Genomic DNA, 16,545 nt, shown 5'->3' with positions numbered 1-16,545 from the left:
CCGAAGTTTAATCGTTTCCCTCATGTTTAAGGAGCACCTTCTGAAAAGACAGGCTTTTGAAGTGTTCCGTCGTCAGCACCATTCCATTAAACAGGGGCAGGAATTTGCTTTCATAGCTTTTGCTACATTTGCCACAGGAAATTCCCCATCTCCCAGGCTTATATGGGCAACACAGAAAAATTCAAACCTGTGTTTCTGCTTTGCTCTATGATTCTCCAGAGGAGGAGCTAAGACATGCTAGGCATGCATTCCAGCACAGACGCCACACTCACAGCCCGAGACCTTGCAATCCACCCACCTCAGCCTTCCAAGTTGCTGGACTCGCTTCACACTGTCTGGCTCTTAAGACTGTTCTAACAGCACCTTTTACATGCATGGCACTTGTAATCCCAGGAAGCATGTAAACAAGGAGACAGCAGCTGTCTGATGGAGAGGAGAAAGCTGCCGCTCACAAACAGGTAGCAGGGAATCAGACTTAATTCACCTGCCTCTAATCCACACATCCTTCCTGCACTGCAGTCCCTCAATTAACACAGGAAAGGAGGTAATAAATACCCTTTGGTAGGCAGCTATTAATCATTCCTCATGTATCAGGAAGCCAAGGCTCCAAAGCTATCTGATTTGTTAGAAATCACAGAGACAGCTAAGCCCAACGCCCAGGCTTCTGTGTTACCCCAGGGTACTTGGGGTGGTGCGGACAACGCATCTAAACCACTTCTCACTATGAAGGGAAAGTTCAGATCAACGCAGTGGGAACTGTGTTTCAGCTCTCCACCAGAACTAACATTCATGGAAGCAATGTCATTTTCGTAAGACTCCCTGATTTTCTTCATGATCTCCTCCTCGGCCTTGGCACACGTCTCAACACTGCCTTTGACTGTAATGGTGCGCTCCAGGTTGTACAGCGTCAGTTCCTGCAACCTGTGGGTGGAAGAGGAGAAAGAACAAGAATGACGAGAGGAGGGTGGGTGAGTGTCATTTGGCCCCAGATGGCAACTGAAACTGGCAGGGCCTGGATCATGAGAAAGTGACAGATCACGGCCCAAGTCCAAGATTTGTGACGGCTTCTTTCCATTCCTTCAGGGACAATGACTGGGCAAACGGTTTCATTACATCCATGTTTTAAACACTGCTTACTGGCCGGGCGGTGGTGGCGCACGCCTTTAATCCCAGCACTCGGGAGGCAGAGGCAGGCGGATCTCTGTGAGTTCGAGACCAGCCTGGTCTACAGAGCTAGTTCCAGGACAGGCTCCAAAGCCACAGAGAAACCCTGTCTCAAAAAACCAAAAAAAAAAATAAATAAATAAACACTGCTTACTCCATTTTTCAAGGTATTTTTAAAAATTTATTTAATTTTATGTGTCAGATCCCCTGGGACTGGAGTTACAGAGTTCTAAGCTGCCATGTGGGTGCTGGGAATTGAACTCGGGACCTCTGGAAGAACAGCCGGTGTTCTTAACCACTGAGCCATCTGTCCAGCCCCCAGGACTTACTTCTTGACCCCTCATCTCACCCTCTGACAGTGAACTGGAGGACTGGAGGGGTGGACAGTGTTGCCAGGATGTTCCTACTGTACTGGCCAGTTCTAAGCAGAGCCAGCTATCTTGTGCAACTGCATTTTCTGAAGTAAGCAAGGAAAACACTTCTGAAAGCAAACTAGCATTTGTGTGACGGAACTTTGTTTTCTCCAACATTTTCAGAATTTAAAGTAATCTGAAGGAAGTAGCACAAGTCAATCCATCTTAACTAAATTTTTTACTTTTAATTAATTTATTTATTTACGGTTTTTCAGGATAGGGTTTCTCTGTATGTCCCTGGCTGTCCAGGAACTCACCCTGTACACTGACTAGAATGGCCTTAACTAGTAAATCTGCTTGTCTCTGCTTCCCAAGTGTTGGGATTAAAGGTGTGTACCACTGCTCTCCAGCCAACTAAAATTTTTAAATGGTCCACATTGACCCTATTTATATTCCTAAACAGACAACATTAAGAAACTCCTTGCTTAGCTCTGGTCCTGCTGACACTTCAAAGCCATGAAAAATTCTGTCTGGGTGCACCTAAGCCTATAGAAGTCAGAGCCCTGAGAGGAAAAGCAACATTCACCACAGGAAGAAGGCTATGTACGTAGATTCAAAGGAGGTGGGGGGCATGACTGTCTAGAGTTAAACATCCACCTTCACTGCTAGGAACACAGTGGACACTAACCTTGTGCAGACAGACGGGATATTATTCCTTTTCCTCATATGTGAATAAAATGTAAATCATATAATGAAGAAATGAGTCCTATAATGGAGCTGACATTCCCTTAGACTATGTAAGCACAAACATACTGAACTTCCACTCTCAAGCACTTCGTATTGTAATTTTATCATTCATTTTCAGCTCACCAGCCACTTCTGGGGTCCTATGATTGAAACCTAGAATTGTCACCCTAGAAAAAGGAATCCTTTCTCTTATCACAACAGGCATGTACCCCTGGTGTGATAGGCTACCTCTAAGATTAGGCCCCTTGTAAAGAAATCTGAAGTCCGTACACACATAGAATAGGGCTGACTTGTGCAGCCCACACAGGAACAGTTAGTGTGTGAATTCTGAGATTTTATCATAAAAGACATTATAGCGTCCAGCACCTTCCTTTCCTTGGTTCACTCCCTCTGGGAGAGGGCAGTCCTCATGGATATTCAAGAGCAGGCTGTAGACAGGTCCCAGTCCTGAGCTGTTTGTGGATCCTAACCCATATAAACAAGCCATGCAATTGTTGGTGGGAGTGCAAACTGGTACAGCCCCTTTGGATGTCAGTGTGGCGATTTCTCAGAAAATTAGGAAACAACCTTCCTCAAGACCCAGTATATATCCAAAAGATGCTCAATCGTGTCACAAGGACATGTGCTCAACTATGTTCATAGCAGCATTGTTTGTCATAGCCAGAACCTGGAAAAAACTTAAATGCCTTTGACTGAAGAATGGATAAGGGAAATGTGGTACATTTACACAATGGAGTACTACACAGCAGAAAAAAATAATGACATGTTGAAATTTGCAGGCAAATGGATGAAGCTAGAAAACATTACTTGGAGTGAGGTAACCCAAACCCAGAAAGACAATTATCACATGTACTCACTCATAGGTGGTTTTTAAACATAAAACAAAGAAAACCAGCCTACAAACCACAATCCCAGAGAATCTAGACAACAATGAAGACCCCTAAGAGAGACATGCATCGTTCTAATCTACATGGGAAGTAGAAAAAGGCAAGATCTCCTGAGTAAATTGGGAGCATGGGAACCTTGGGAGAGGATAGGCAGGAAGGGGAGCAGAGAAAAATGTAGAGCTCAATAAAAAAAATTAAAAAAAAAGAAAACAAAAACAAGCCATGCAATACAGGTTGGTTATTGTCTTAAGCTGGCAAATGGTGGGATAATTCGTAACACAGTGGGAAATAAATGTCAAACAATACCATGAAGATTCTGGCTAGAAAATATGAATGTCAAGGGTTAAGCTTGCCTTGTCACCTCTTCGAGAACAAGCAACACTTCAAGATGTTAGAAGCAGGGCAGGCTGAGAACAGGCTCGCTCTCGGCCCAACAGCAGAGCGGAACAATGGTAAGCAGGGAACTGTGTACCAGATACACAGCTTAAAAACAGGGTCCGAAAGCCCCCTAATTCACAAGCAAGATGGCACTTACGGAGATATTGTGATTTTAGTGTCTGTGTCTTGTTCAATTTTTTTAAGGTTTCTTCCTTCTTTACCAATAAGACGGCCTACAAAGTTATTGTGAGCTAATATCTTCAGGGGGATCTCCTCTGTGCTGTAAGTAGAAAAATATCATAAGTCAGGGAAAGTAACTCCTCTTGGACAAAAAGACACTCTTCTTTGTTAAACATTCGCTCCCTAACTGAGTGAGAAAGGCCATGCTGCCCCGTTTCCAGCAACTCATGCAGGTCAGTAGGTAAACAACAGTAGATATTTACATAGGGCTTCATCTTCTATTCACATCAAGGGATGTCTATACTCATGATGGATAATCTTAGAGCAGAACGCAATGTACAAATCAAAACAGTACAATCCTAGGATACCTCTGAAAACACACACCTGGAGAAAAATAAGCACTAAAAACCCAACAGAGGTCACAACTTAAGAGACGATGAGTAGACATGGAGCCTCCACTCTGCATCCTGGGCCTTGTTTGCTCTCTTTCTCTCTGTGTTTAGGCTGTATGTGAGTCTATACATATACATGGAGGTACATCTGCTCCTGAGTGCACACATGCTGACCAGAAGTACAAGTGTCAAGTATCTGTCTCTATCACTCTCCAGTCTCCTGTGACAGCCTGGGGCGCTGATGTGCTAGACTGGCTGGTCAGAGAACCCCCAGGATGCCCAGCTGACACGGGCCTAGGGGACCAAGCTCAGTGCCTCAAGCGTCTCACAGCAGGCCCTGTGCCACTGAGCTGCTTCCCGTGCCCCTTCAGAATCTGACTTACACATCATGCTTTTCTAACGTCACTGGGGGCTCCATGATGGTGGACTTTCCCTTTACTTTGTCTATACTAAAAAACTATTGTACCCATATAAGACACCTATCACTGAAACATATTGACATATTTACAGAGTAAATAGAGGCAATGTGGTCCTAGGGCACCTCCTTGAGCCTTGCTCTGGGCTGTGTTCAGTGCATCAGTTGGCACAGAAGCCAACCTAATTTCTGACAGTACAGATGCTCAGAGTTCCAACCTTCAACACCCACATCAATCTCCAGTTGCCCTGAGCACAGAATTAGGGGCTTTCACACTCCATGCCCTGTTGTACATGGAGGAGCTGGGTGTAGACAGAAACAGAACGCCAAAGGCCTTGCCAGTAAAAGTCTAAGGTAAATCCCAAATTACTTCTTGGCCCTCGGTTGGCTGTGTCCCCCCAGGCTGCCTTCTTCTAGTTACATTTTCCTTCCCATTATTGCTGCTTGTTCCAGATCCAACTATGAATGAAACTGGTTTTAAGTATGTAAAAGACTTAGTGTTTCACACTGCGTCAACAGTGGCCAATACTAGCTCATCAGGATAGAATTAATCCCCAAGAAAGTGTCAGAGATCTACGATTTGGCAGGCTAGTCCTCGTTACTCACAGTTTGGTGTCTTGCGCTTCCTTATGCATAATCTCCAGAATCGACTTACAAGCTGCAGAGGCACCTTCGGGAGTAGAGAGGATAGTAATGGGCTTCTCGGCAGCCCCTGTATTTTCCTTCCGATGGACATCAATTCTGATGGCAGGCACAAAGGGAAGAGGACAGGCCAGTCAGTGCATACCACAAGGAGTCTTCAGTTACCAGCTACAAGCCCCAGGACTTCCGGTGGAACAAGCAGATTCACTTTATTAAAAGAAAACTTGTGATCAGCTGCCAACAGAGCAAGGGCTCCATATCTAGACTGGCCTTAAGTTTGCTACGAAGTGGGAAAGGCCCTTGACTTCTGGTTCTCCTGCCTCTGCCTTCAGAGTGCCAATATCACAGACATTCACCTCCATGCCTAGCTCATGCAAACCTGGGATATGTTTGTTTTTGTTTTTATGATGGGCGATCTTGACTGTCATCCTGAGGGGATTTATAATCACCATGGAGCCAAATCTCCAAATATGTCTTAGAGTTTATAGATTGGGGAAGCACATTCTAAATGGGGTTGTGAATTTCGCGGACTTGGGATCCTAGCAAGTGCAACGCAGGAGCTTCCATCCCTCTCTGCTTCCTGACTGTGGCTGCTATGTGACCAGCCGCCTCCTGCTCCAGCCACTGTCACCACTATAATGGGCTGTCTTCCCTAGAACAGTGAGCCAACCTAAGCCTTCCCTTCTTCCACCTGTTTTGGTTGCAGCAACAACGAGACACACACAGTTAATACACTAAGCAAGCACTGGGTTATAGCCTCAGCCCACAAATTCAAATCCCAGGTGCTCTCTCTTCTCAATCCAAACATAGACATCTTTTCATTCTTCTAAGCTGTTTGTGTTAAAGCTCAGAGCAATCGTTAAGTGCCTGAGACACAAAGAGCTGTGCTATATCAAGACAGCCAGAGCCGGGATTCCACAGCCAAGTTGGTCCCATAGTCAGACCCAGAATGTTCACCACTTGCCCTATGGCAGGCTTTGCTCATACAGTTTTTTGTTTACAAAGTTCTGTCTCATTGATAGAGAAAGTCAGCAACAAATAGTGATGGGAATAGAACTTAAGAGGTGACCAATTGGCAGAAAAGAAAAGAAAAAAAACCCAGGCAGTGGTGGCACATGCACTTTCAAGGCAGAAGCCAGCCTGGTCTACAGAGTGAGTCAGGATAGGACAGCCAGGGCTACCCAAAAGAAACCCACTCTTGGAAAACCAAAACAAACAAAAACAGCAACAACAAACAAGCCACCACTGAATTCAACTGATGTTTAGCCCAGCCAATTAATATACTATGTTTTTTTTTTTGTTCTGGACCTGCAAATGGCTTTTTAAAGATTTATTTATTTATTGTGTATACAGTGTGCTGTCTGCATGTATGCTTGCATGCCAAAAGAGGGCGCCAGATGGCATTACAGATGTTTGTGAACCACCACGTGGTAGCTGGGAATGGATTTCAGGACCTCTGGAAGAACAGCCAGAGCTCTAACTGCTGAGCCATCTCTCTGGTCCCCTGGCCTGTAAATATTTTAAGATGCATAAAATTAAATATTGGTGAAGTGAAGGGATATGAGGCTGATCCACATTTTTGGTGGCAAACTAGCAGGACCATTTGAAGGTAAAATGCTGATTAATTAAAAAAATTATTGCTGGGAGGCTGGAGAGATGGCTCAGAGGTTAGAGCTCTGGCTGTTCTTCCAGAGGTCCTGCGTTCAATTCCCAGCAACCACATGGTGGCTCACAGCCATCTGTAATGAGATCTGGTGCCCTCTTCTGGCTAGCAAGCATACATACAGACAGAACACTATATACATAATAAACAAATAAATCTTAGAAAAAAAAATTATTGCTGTAGTGATATTTATGAGTATGGGCACACATATGCCACAATGCTGTGCAGAGATTAGAGGAGCTGGTTCCCTCCTTCCACTTTTTTGAGGCAAGGTCCCTCTTGTCTCTGCCATGCTTTGTACTCCAGTCTGGCTGGCCTGCAGCTTTCCGGAGGAGTGCTGGGGCTTACAGATGGGCACCAGTTGCATCCAAATGTTTATGGTTCTCTCAGGATCAAACTCAGGTTCTAGGCTCAAACAGCTCGCATGTCCACTGCTGAACCACTGCACGGGCTCGTCGGCATTTTTACCCTAACAATTTAATAGGTGGGCTGAGGTGGTACTTCTCACCCCCAACACTCGTACATTTAAGGTCAAGGTCATTCTTTCTTTGGGTCCAGAAGGAGCTGTGGCCTCTTCCTATGAAATGACAGCAGCACCCTTTACTCTGGTACGACAGTCAAAAACATTTCCAGAAACTGCAGATGTCAACTCAGAGACCACTGGTGTGGTGATGTTCATTGTAGCACTATTCCTACTAAGAAATAAAAATTTAAAAAACCCTGAACTTTTACTGTGCTTGTTAGAATGTAATGGTTAAGTAACAGTTCGTATGCACCTATGATAGTCCAGGACACTGGGTGCAAGAAGCAAGCACCATTAAGCTACATCTGCAGTTACTTTTCACCAAATGTGGTAACACAGTAAGCACCCTTGATCTAAGTGAAAATATGCAGTACATGCCATGTGTTATCTTCTAAAGTTACAAGTTAATAGTTGCAAATAAGAAGTCCCATAAAAAGATACAACAGTTCAAAACTTAACAGCTCTGGGATGACAAGAATCTAATTCATTCTTTTAAAAATATGTGCATTTGTACATTTTTAATTAACCACAAATTAAGCTTGCTGCTGTAAGAATATTAACTACCTCTGAGCATGTGTTTTAGGGAAATCTAAGCAACTGCTGGGTGGTCCTTTTGAGTTTCTTCATCTCTTAAGGACTCACCGCTATGAGAACAGCCACTTCAACAAGCCAATAAAACGAAGGCTTGGATTTCACTTTATTAGGATTTGCCCCACAATTAAAACCTGTAACTTAAGGTAATGTGGAAATGAAACAAGTAAGAACTATGAACATAGAAGGCATGAACATGTGTCTAGATAATAGCTCCAATCCCTAACACTATCTTCCTAACCCACTGTAAAACCCAGTCACTATGAGTCATGTGGTCTTCCACTAACATGGTCACAGCCCCTCCTTCCGTGTTTCCCACCCTTTTACTGGGCTGAGGGCTATAAAACTCTGATCCTGAGAAGGGAATGTTGCTCTGGTGATCAGCACCCTCCCCTGGGACTATTCCCGAAACAGGGGTTTCTGGTAATGATTAGTTACAACGGCAAGAATTAATTAAATCCACCGGTAGAGCTCTACAGCCTGATCATCAGACAGACAAAAACACTCCCTCTGCTTTGCCCCCATTTGCCTACCTTAAATAAACAGAACAGCTTAAGCCACAGCTCCTTTATCAGACAGATCTCATCAGCAGCTTGCAAAGGAACTAAGCTGCTAATGCAAAGAGCAACCTCTTACTAAGTTCCCGAAAGTAAGGGATGGAAGGTGAGACACTCCACACTTTCAAATGAAAGGTAGGTAAACTGATTCACGTCCCAGCTTCTTAAGTTATATGGGTTACAACCTCATATGGGTCCCATTACTTAATGTGAGGGCTGTGAAATTTTCTGCAATAGAAAAGGTTACTGAACACTGCTGTTAGGTTTCAAACCCAGGACAAATGGCTGAGGTGTCTGTTTAACATATAAAGCAGATAGATGCTGGTTGCCAAGTCCCTATTACAGGGTATGGCTGGTATGTCCCACACTCTACCCAAAACTTCTCCAGCCCAGGGGGCTGGGTTTCCTTTCCCTATATAATCATTTTGGTTACCCACTATCTTTGTACCCTTGGACCTCCTGGCTGCTGCACCTGGTCCCCCTCTCTCCCCTCACATGGCCCAGCCCAGTCTGCCCGTGTCTACTCTGCACTCTCCTACAGATTCCTGCCTCTCTGGCTATGTTCACCTACATACTTACAATAAACCTCCTCCACCATACCTAGGAGCAGTCATGTTTCCTTTCTTTTCCTTTTTTTTTTATTTGAAACATGTGGTGGCCAAAATTTATTTCCAAACCTCAAGGGGAATGAATGAATCTGATGTGTTTCTGGAAACACTCGGACATGGATCATATAATTTCACTGCAGCCTTGGTTCTGAACAAACAGCATTTGCACTTTGCACTGCACCACTTACGCCCTTACACCAAGGAACACTGCACACCTCACACTCGAGATTACGTGAAGAACCAGCGTTGTAAGTGCACACCCAAAGCTTTCTGTTCTTAGTGGAAACTAATAGTTTAGCTGAGAAAAAACAGACTTTTAACACATTCCTGCTGCCATCCCTCGACACACATCCAACTGGCAGATCCTTGAATTGGACTGTGTAGGAATATTTGATTTTATAAATTGGTGTTTGAATCACTGATTTGAGTTTCATTAAAAAAAAATCATTAAATAATTTTGGCTTGAGATTCGGACATAATTTCCAACCATGTATAGAAGGGCCTAACTAGACTTGAGCTACATGTTTATGTGAAGCAGCATACTCAACCCCGAGGCCAGAGCCAAAGCCCTGAAAACCTTGAAGATGCTCCATGTTCTATAGGGTCAACTACCTGGCCAAGATTTAATTCTTTATGTGGTAACAAAGAAGGCATCTCTCTCATTACTATGCAAATCAGTTTTCATTTTTAATCAATTATAAAATTACATGAATACTAAAGAATTATTTTTAAAATTTTTTAAGAATTTACTATGCTTGACTTGAATCTTACAGACTATTTTCTGAAAGATACATAAGTTTTCTCAGGGACAAAGGGGTCACAAGTAAAAGTTAAGAAGTTCTTACCTAGATAATGGTTCAATTGTTTTCTCCATTCACTAATAATGAGTTTAGAATCATTAATGTAGCACACAGGTACCAATGTTCAGTGTCTCTCCTTCAAAGCAGGAGCTGAGGAGGATAGGATGTCCCAGCAGGGCTAGGTGAACTTACAACCAACGCAAGATACAATTTCTTTAGGTTCTTCGTGGAATGCGCCTCCCAGTTCACTGCAGGCAGGTTGTCTGCGAGGACTATGGATACCTCTGAGGCCCATGAAACACACCCAGGCACAAAGAACACACAGCACCATGGCACTGTTTCCAGAAAAGGACCAAGCTCAATTTCTCTAATCGCATGAAATCCTCCTTCGTACTAAATGTAAACAGTAAAATCATCCAGTCCTTTCTGTAGCTGGGTTAGGCTGCAGAAAGATGCTATTTGCACACAACCTCCTCCCCAATAACTTCCTTCCTAGGAATTCTCCGAGTCTTCGGGAAGCATGGCTGCTCAGGGCCAGCAGCATGGAGCTGTGCAGAGGTAGGAATGGAGGGAGAGTTTTTAGCAAGCTTCTTTGAATCAAACCATCCACACACTGCACAAGTGTACGGTTTACAGGGTAAAACAAGTAACCTGCAATGCAATGGAAGAGCCTGCAATCTTCTGAGACAGAATCTCAGAGGCGGTGACAGGCTTCTGTGCATCAGGAAGTGACCCCCACTGGGCTGCGGTTGACAAATGACAACAGGTCCTACATGGCTCCAACCAAGTAAGCACTGGTGTTTGATCAGGATTGTCCAGTTCCTTACATTACAAAACAGCCTCAAGAAAAGTCATTCTAACTTCAGATTTAGCCATAGAACAAATTTTAACCAGAGGATGAACCTTTTCTTTTCTTTTTTTTAAATTTTACTTAGTATTAATTACTATGTGAGTGATTTGTGTGAGTATGGATATGTGCATGCCTTAGTGCACATGGAAAGAAGTCAGAGGAGGGGCAGGAAAGATGGCTCAGCGGTTAAGAGCACTGAGTGTACACACACACACACACTAATAAATGTAATTTAATTTAAAACAGTTTTTGAGCAGTCAGAGGACAACTCTGAGGAGCCCATGGTCTCCCCAAGGTCATCACGGATGCAGGAATGGATGCAGGCGGCAGTCCTGCATGGGAAGTGCTTTCCGTCAAGTGGTCGAGCTGAGCAACCTTGCCAGCCCTTTTTTGTTTCTATTTGTCTCACACAGCCCCAGCTGTCTTCACACACACTAAGTAGCTAAGAATGTCCAGGAACTCCTGCCTCTCCTCACCCAGTGGACAAACTGTTCTACACTGAAGCTAAAGATCAAAGAGGTGAGGAGGTGACATGCACACTGCCCTCTGGTCCCACCACAGTGGCATCAGTACCAGTTGTTTGCCATTCATGTGAGAAAGTGAAATTTCCTTTGAGGTTTTATACAAGCAATCAAGCATGATCCGATCACAAGGGTTCCCCAGTACTGTAAAAGAGAGCCCCCAACTCTGTTCAGAAGGACACCAAGCTCCTGCACACCACACCCCAATACTAGACACAATGAGGAAGAAGAAGGCTGGCCACCCACTCCCATGTACTCACTTAGATTGGGTCTGCTTGGTGATGTTCCGAATGGTGGCACCTTCTTTTCCTATAATGGCTCCAACAAACTGGGTGGGAACCAGCAGGCGCAGAGGCAGGTCACAGGGTTTCGGCTTGGATACTGATCCTGGAGATGCCTGCCTGGATGAGCCCCGCTGCCCTGGCCCCCGGCGCCCTCGGAGCTGCAGTGAGGGATTTTGCTGGGCGGCTGTTTCATCAGGGATGTAGGCAACCTTCAAGGTGAAGTTCTCTAACTGGAATCCATTCAGTTTGTCTAAAGCTCTGAAAATTCACAAGAGACAGAGGATATAAAGGGAAGCAGTAGCATGGCAGGCCTGTACCCAGCAGCCACCAGGCTCTCGGGAAGAAAACCACCCTACAGGACAGACCCTGCCACCACCACTCTTCTTTGAAGTCTGCACCTAGGGACGGCCAATGGGTGCCAAAGGCACATAATTTCCATCTACTAGTGAGAAACAGAAACAAAATTCAAGTTCAATTCTTGATTCAGTGCAATCAAGAGGTTAGTGACGGCTTGGAAATACATCAAGGAAGGAGCTCATAGCTCCAAAGGGCTCAACCAATCAACAGGCAAACATTCCTAAAAACTACAGACACCGGTCGGATACTCAGTAAGATTTCGTGATGAGTCTTGCCCAGGAAATAACAGTTTGCTCACCTTGGTGGGGTTTTGATCTGATCTCAGGAAGGGAACGAACAGGAGGGGGATGAGGAGGAAGGAGGGAGACAAAGAGGAGGGAGACAGGGAAGAAGGGAAGCTGCTCTTCTCTTCGCCCACAACTGCACTTTGTATCTGCTTGGAGAGAGTTTGAGCCTTTGCCCACGTTTTCAACTTTACTGTAACATTTATATGGCATGGCACACATTGAGAGTTTTAAATTTAAATTTATTATTGATGGGGCTGCGCAGAGCACACACAGAGGTCAGAGGACTCTGTGGAGTCAGCTCTCTGCCTCCACCTTTCCAGAGGTTCCAAGGACCAACCCAGGTTGTCAGGCTGTACTGTAGGAAGGCAAGGCACTTTACCTCCAAGTCAGCCCACAGTCCCTCCAGACTAAGAATCAGGACATTACCAGGGCCCAAGAAGTCCTGTCAGGGCCCTGCTTCAGTAGCCCCTCGCTTTCTCAGACCATGAACACAGACTGATTTTGCCTTTTAAGAAAGTCTACATAAGGACATGTGAGCACACACACTATGTACCCTCTCAGGTCAGTCCCTGTTTCTATGTAACGTAAGCTCCGTCCCATTTATAGTCCATTCACCTTGCATACCTCAGACAGAAACCCGAACAATACATTGGTGCAGTAAACAGAGCCAAGATCTCAAGCATTCACCTTTGTAACTCCTCAGAGCAAAGTGAATGGATTGGGGTGGGGGAGCTCTCACTTTTCCTAGACAACTCAAGCTCTTGTCAGAGTCTATGTGAGCGGACTCTGAGCTTAGCTCATGCAGGTAAAGATAAAAGCATAAGCATTCTCTCTCCCACTTGAACATCTACTTTCCGATTCTTAGATGGAAATAGAAGGATAAAAGGAGTCTTAGCTCCACACGTCTCTGAGAAGACCGGGTGGAAGGCACAGGGGAACAGCCATGAGGGCTCACAGTATCTTTGGACAAAATTCTGTGCTTTTTTTCTCACTTCTATCCTGTCCTATATTCCCTAGCACATGAATGAGTCCTTGTCCAAGATCTGCAGTTCCAGAATATAGCAGGAACAAGGTATGCTGCCACCTTTCCCAGAGTGCCTAAGTTTGGCATCTCTGAGAATGGGGCAGCCCTGTTTATTTCAAATACGTGGGCGTGGTCAGCAGCTCCTCCTTAGGCTGTAGTTGTGACATGCAACACTCTGGCTGATTTCTGCCCAGATATAGTGTCCTGCAATATTTCCACATGATTTTATGTTGGAGGACATTCTTCACACAAGCACCAGAGGCCGACTTATTACCAATGCCCTGGTGACACAACCCTCACACCATTCTTTCTTCTCTTCTCCTCCTCCTTCCTCTTAAGCAAATGTAGATTAAAGTGTATTAAATATATTGCCCATTTCTAAAGGGAGAAAATTGAAAGGTTTTTACTAATACAAGGATGTATATTTATTAGACAAAATTGAAGTTTCAATACTCTTAAAGACTTGAAGTATTTTAAGCCATTTTGAATGTCAGAAATCATAAAAGGTTTTTTCCCCCCAAATCTCACCTAGATAAAGGGATCACAACTCCTTCTGCGGACATAAAGAGGCCGTTCACTATCTACCCTTCATTATGAAATTAGGCACTGCTGGCTTCAGTGGTCAGGAGACTCTTACCAAGGAATGATGCCAGGAATGTTACAGGGTGAGACAGACACACAGACATCCTCCTTCATGTGGACAAACAGGAAAGTCTATGTAGCCAGATGCTTCTGTGTATTTTAGAACAATCTAAACAAAGGCACATGTGTTCCAAGAAACAACTCTCCACTTGGCAGAGACCAGGACTGGGCGTTCTACTGCTCCTACTTCAAACATGTTCCTCTGCAGGAAGGGACTCTCCCAGCGAAGAAGCAAGAGAGCATGAAGCTGTGTTATCCAGTGCAGTCAGGGACCCACGTTCCAGATCAGGCCACTCCAGGACGTGAGAAGACAGTTGTGTGTGAAGCTCAAAATAAGCTGAGTTCCCCTCAGAACACAGCACTCAGTCGATGGCAGACTGAAAGGGCAGGGGTCAGCTAGCTGCAGAGCAATGGTTAAAGCTCCTTAGTTTAGAGTTTTAAATCAACAGCTAAAACTTCCTATGCACCCGGCTGATAGTCAGCGCTGTCAGATGGTGGCAGAGGTCTGCTAAGGGCATGGGGGAAAAAAAAAAAAAAGCTTTTGTTTTCAGTTTTCCTCCTGTGAGATCTGGGAGATGAGCTGTTATAACCATTCAGCAGAACTCAGGTATCCAATGTATGCAGCGCTTAGAGCCTGCTTTTAATCAGCACTCCGGTGGCTCTGAAGCTATTCTACATCATTCAGAAGATGGTGAAGGGGCTGGCAGGATGGGCAAAAGTGTTTGTGACTTACTGGCACAAGACTGAAGACCTGGGTTTGATTCCAGTGGAAGACAGAATCGACCCTGGAAGTTTTCCTGACTTCCCCACATGCACAGGCTTACCTGTGCCCACTCATCTGCACACATACATGGACACAGTCCATATGCGTGTGCACAAAAATACATTTTTCTTTAAAATAATAAAAGTGTGTTTGAGAATTTCTGGTTTAAATAAGTAACTTATTAAGTTTATTAGGTAACAATAATATTCTAGCCTTGCTAGAATAGAAAATTCAACCTGAGGACCAATGGGAGGAAGAATGAAGAAATGATAACCAGACGTTAAATCTACCCCCATATCTTGAATAATAAAGAAGGAAGGCTTGTAACTAGCATTCTCATCCAGTGTGGCTAGTGATCATGCTATCCAGAGAGACCATGTTTCAGTTTGGTATTTGTTGCCCCACATATAAACTAAAGATTAGACTGATGGGTTCCTTCAGCATCTTTCTAGCAATTGCCCTGTGTCTTGTGCCTGCTAAGTTCATGTTCTTCCACAGGAGATGCCGCCATCCCATAGTTTCCCTTTACGCCCTGTAAAACTGCTATCTGAGGTGCGTACTAACAAGATGAAACTAACAAGATGTAGGCAGTTCTCTCCTTGGACTATGATACCGTTTCAATGTTTCCGACAAAACTCATGGTATTGGGAGACAGAACCTTTGGGGGATACATACAGATAATAGGGCCCTAATCCAATAGAACTGTGGAATCATTAGAAGAAGCAAGACCTGAGCTAGGATGGTCAGCTTTCCCATGTGAGGTTCTGCATAGCCTTGGTACGCTACAGTCCCCACTAGCAAGAAAAACCTCATCAGAAACAGCCACTGAATCTTGGCCTTCCTAGCCTTATGCCTGCTGTGGCACTCAGTGGCAGCTCAGGAAACAGGGAGGCATACCAAGAATTAATTACAGGCTGATAATTAAGCACAAGCCACCCAGATCCTAGACACACCACTGCATCCTAATTATAGACAGAGCACAATCTCTTCCCCATAAAGGACTTCAAGATTTAAGTGTTTCTAAAAGAAAAACAAAAACCAACACCGAGAGCTCAGAAGCAGTTAGTAAAGTGCCTACGTGGAAGCCACGAGGACTGGCTGACTCCCAGCATCCACAAAAGGGTCATGAACAGTAGCACATACAGGCAATCTCAGCCCAGGTGGATCCTTGGGGCTCAGTGAGTTACAGGTCCCAGCAAGAGACTGTGTCTCCAAAACACAAGGTGGGGGCCAATGAGATGGTCGGCCAGTCAAGGTCCCCGCCACCGAGGCTGATGACCCAAGACCCAGACCCAGGACCCAGGACCCAGAGACAAACTGACTCTCGGAAGTTGCCCTTACTTCCACACATACACCATACCATGTGCAAGCATGTGTATATAACTTTAAAAAAAAAAGCGCACAGAGCACTGCAGTGAAACTGACTGTGAAAGCTGTAATAAATAGGATGAAGACTGCAAAGGTGGAAAATTTGAGTGTTCGTTTCTGAATGACATGAAATTTGTTTATCTTGTTGCTTGACCTATTTCTTTTTATTGAGACAGGGTCTTGCTACATAGCTCTAGCTAACTTGGAACTAACAATCCTCTTGCATCATCTTCTGCCCTTTTTTTATAATTTTTACTTACATAATTTTTAAAATCTGAAAAGGATTTTCCTCATAGCTCTCAGCCAAGTTACTTCAAACAAACATTTGTCATGGTAACTTCATGAGCTACAAAGCAATCTGCAAGGGTGGGCTCCAAGCTCCGATAATTCTGGGGTTTTGTTTTAGTTTGAGACAGGGTCTCATGTGACTAGCTTACCATTTGCTTTGTCGCAAGGCTGACCTGCTGGGGTTACATGTACGCACACCACACCAATGCACACCGTGCCGGGACTCAGGGTTACATGTACGCACACCACACCAATGCACAC

The 16,545-nt window shown here is 44.5% G+C and overlaps 1 protein-coding gene across 2 annotated transcripts in view; it reads right to left on the bottom strand.

The window, feature by feature from the left end:
- Nucleotides 1-16,545, bottom strand: part of Igf2bp3 (insulin like growth factor 2 mRNA binding protein 3) — a 139,537-nt gene that overhangs the window by 24,448 nt on the left and 98,544 nt on the right. Inside the window, exons 6-9 of one of the 2 annotated variants that reach the window (XM_005360845.2) lie at nt 11,532-11,813; nt 5,123-5,257; nt 3,687-3,809; nt 786-921 (exon numbers count right to left, since the gene is read on the bottom strand). In XM_005360845.2, the coding sequence (XP_005360902.1) occupies nt 786-921; nt 3,687-3,809; nt 5,123-5,257; nt 11,532-11,813 (676 nt within the window). The remainder of the gene's footprint in view (nt 1-785; nt 922-3,686; nt 3,810-5,122; nt 5,258-11,531; nt 11,814-16,545) is intronic. The other variant, XM_005360846.2, reaches the window with a different exon arrangement.

This window comes from Microtus ochrogaster, linkage group LG3 (genome assembly GCF_000317375.1).
Source record: "Microtus ochrogaster isolate Prairie Vole_2 linkage group LG3, MicOch1.0, whole genome shotgun sequence".
Classification (NCBI taxonomy): domain Eukaryota; kingdom Metazoa; phylum Chordata; class Mammalia; order Rodentia; family Cricetidae; genus Microtus; species Microtus ochrogaster.
The sequence above is the reverse complement of the archived record's forward strand: the minus strand, read 5'-3'. Positions and strand labels throughout refer to the sequence as shown.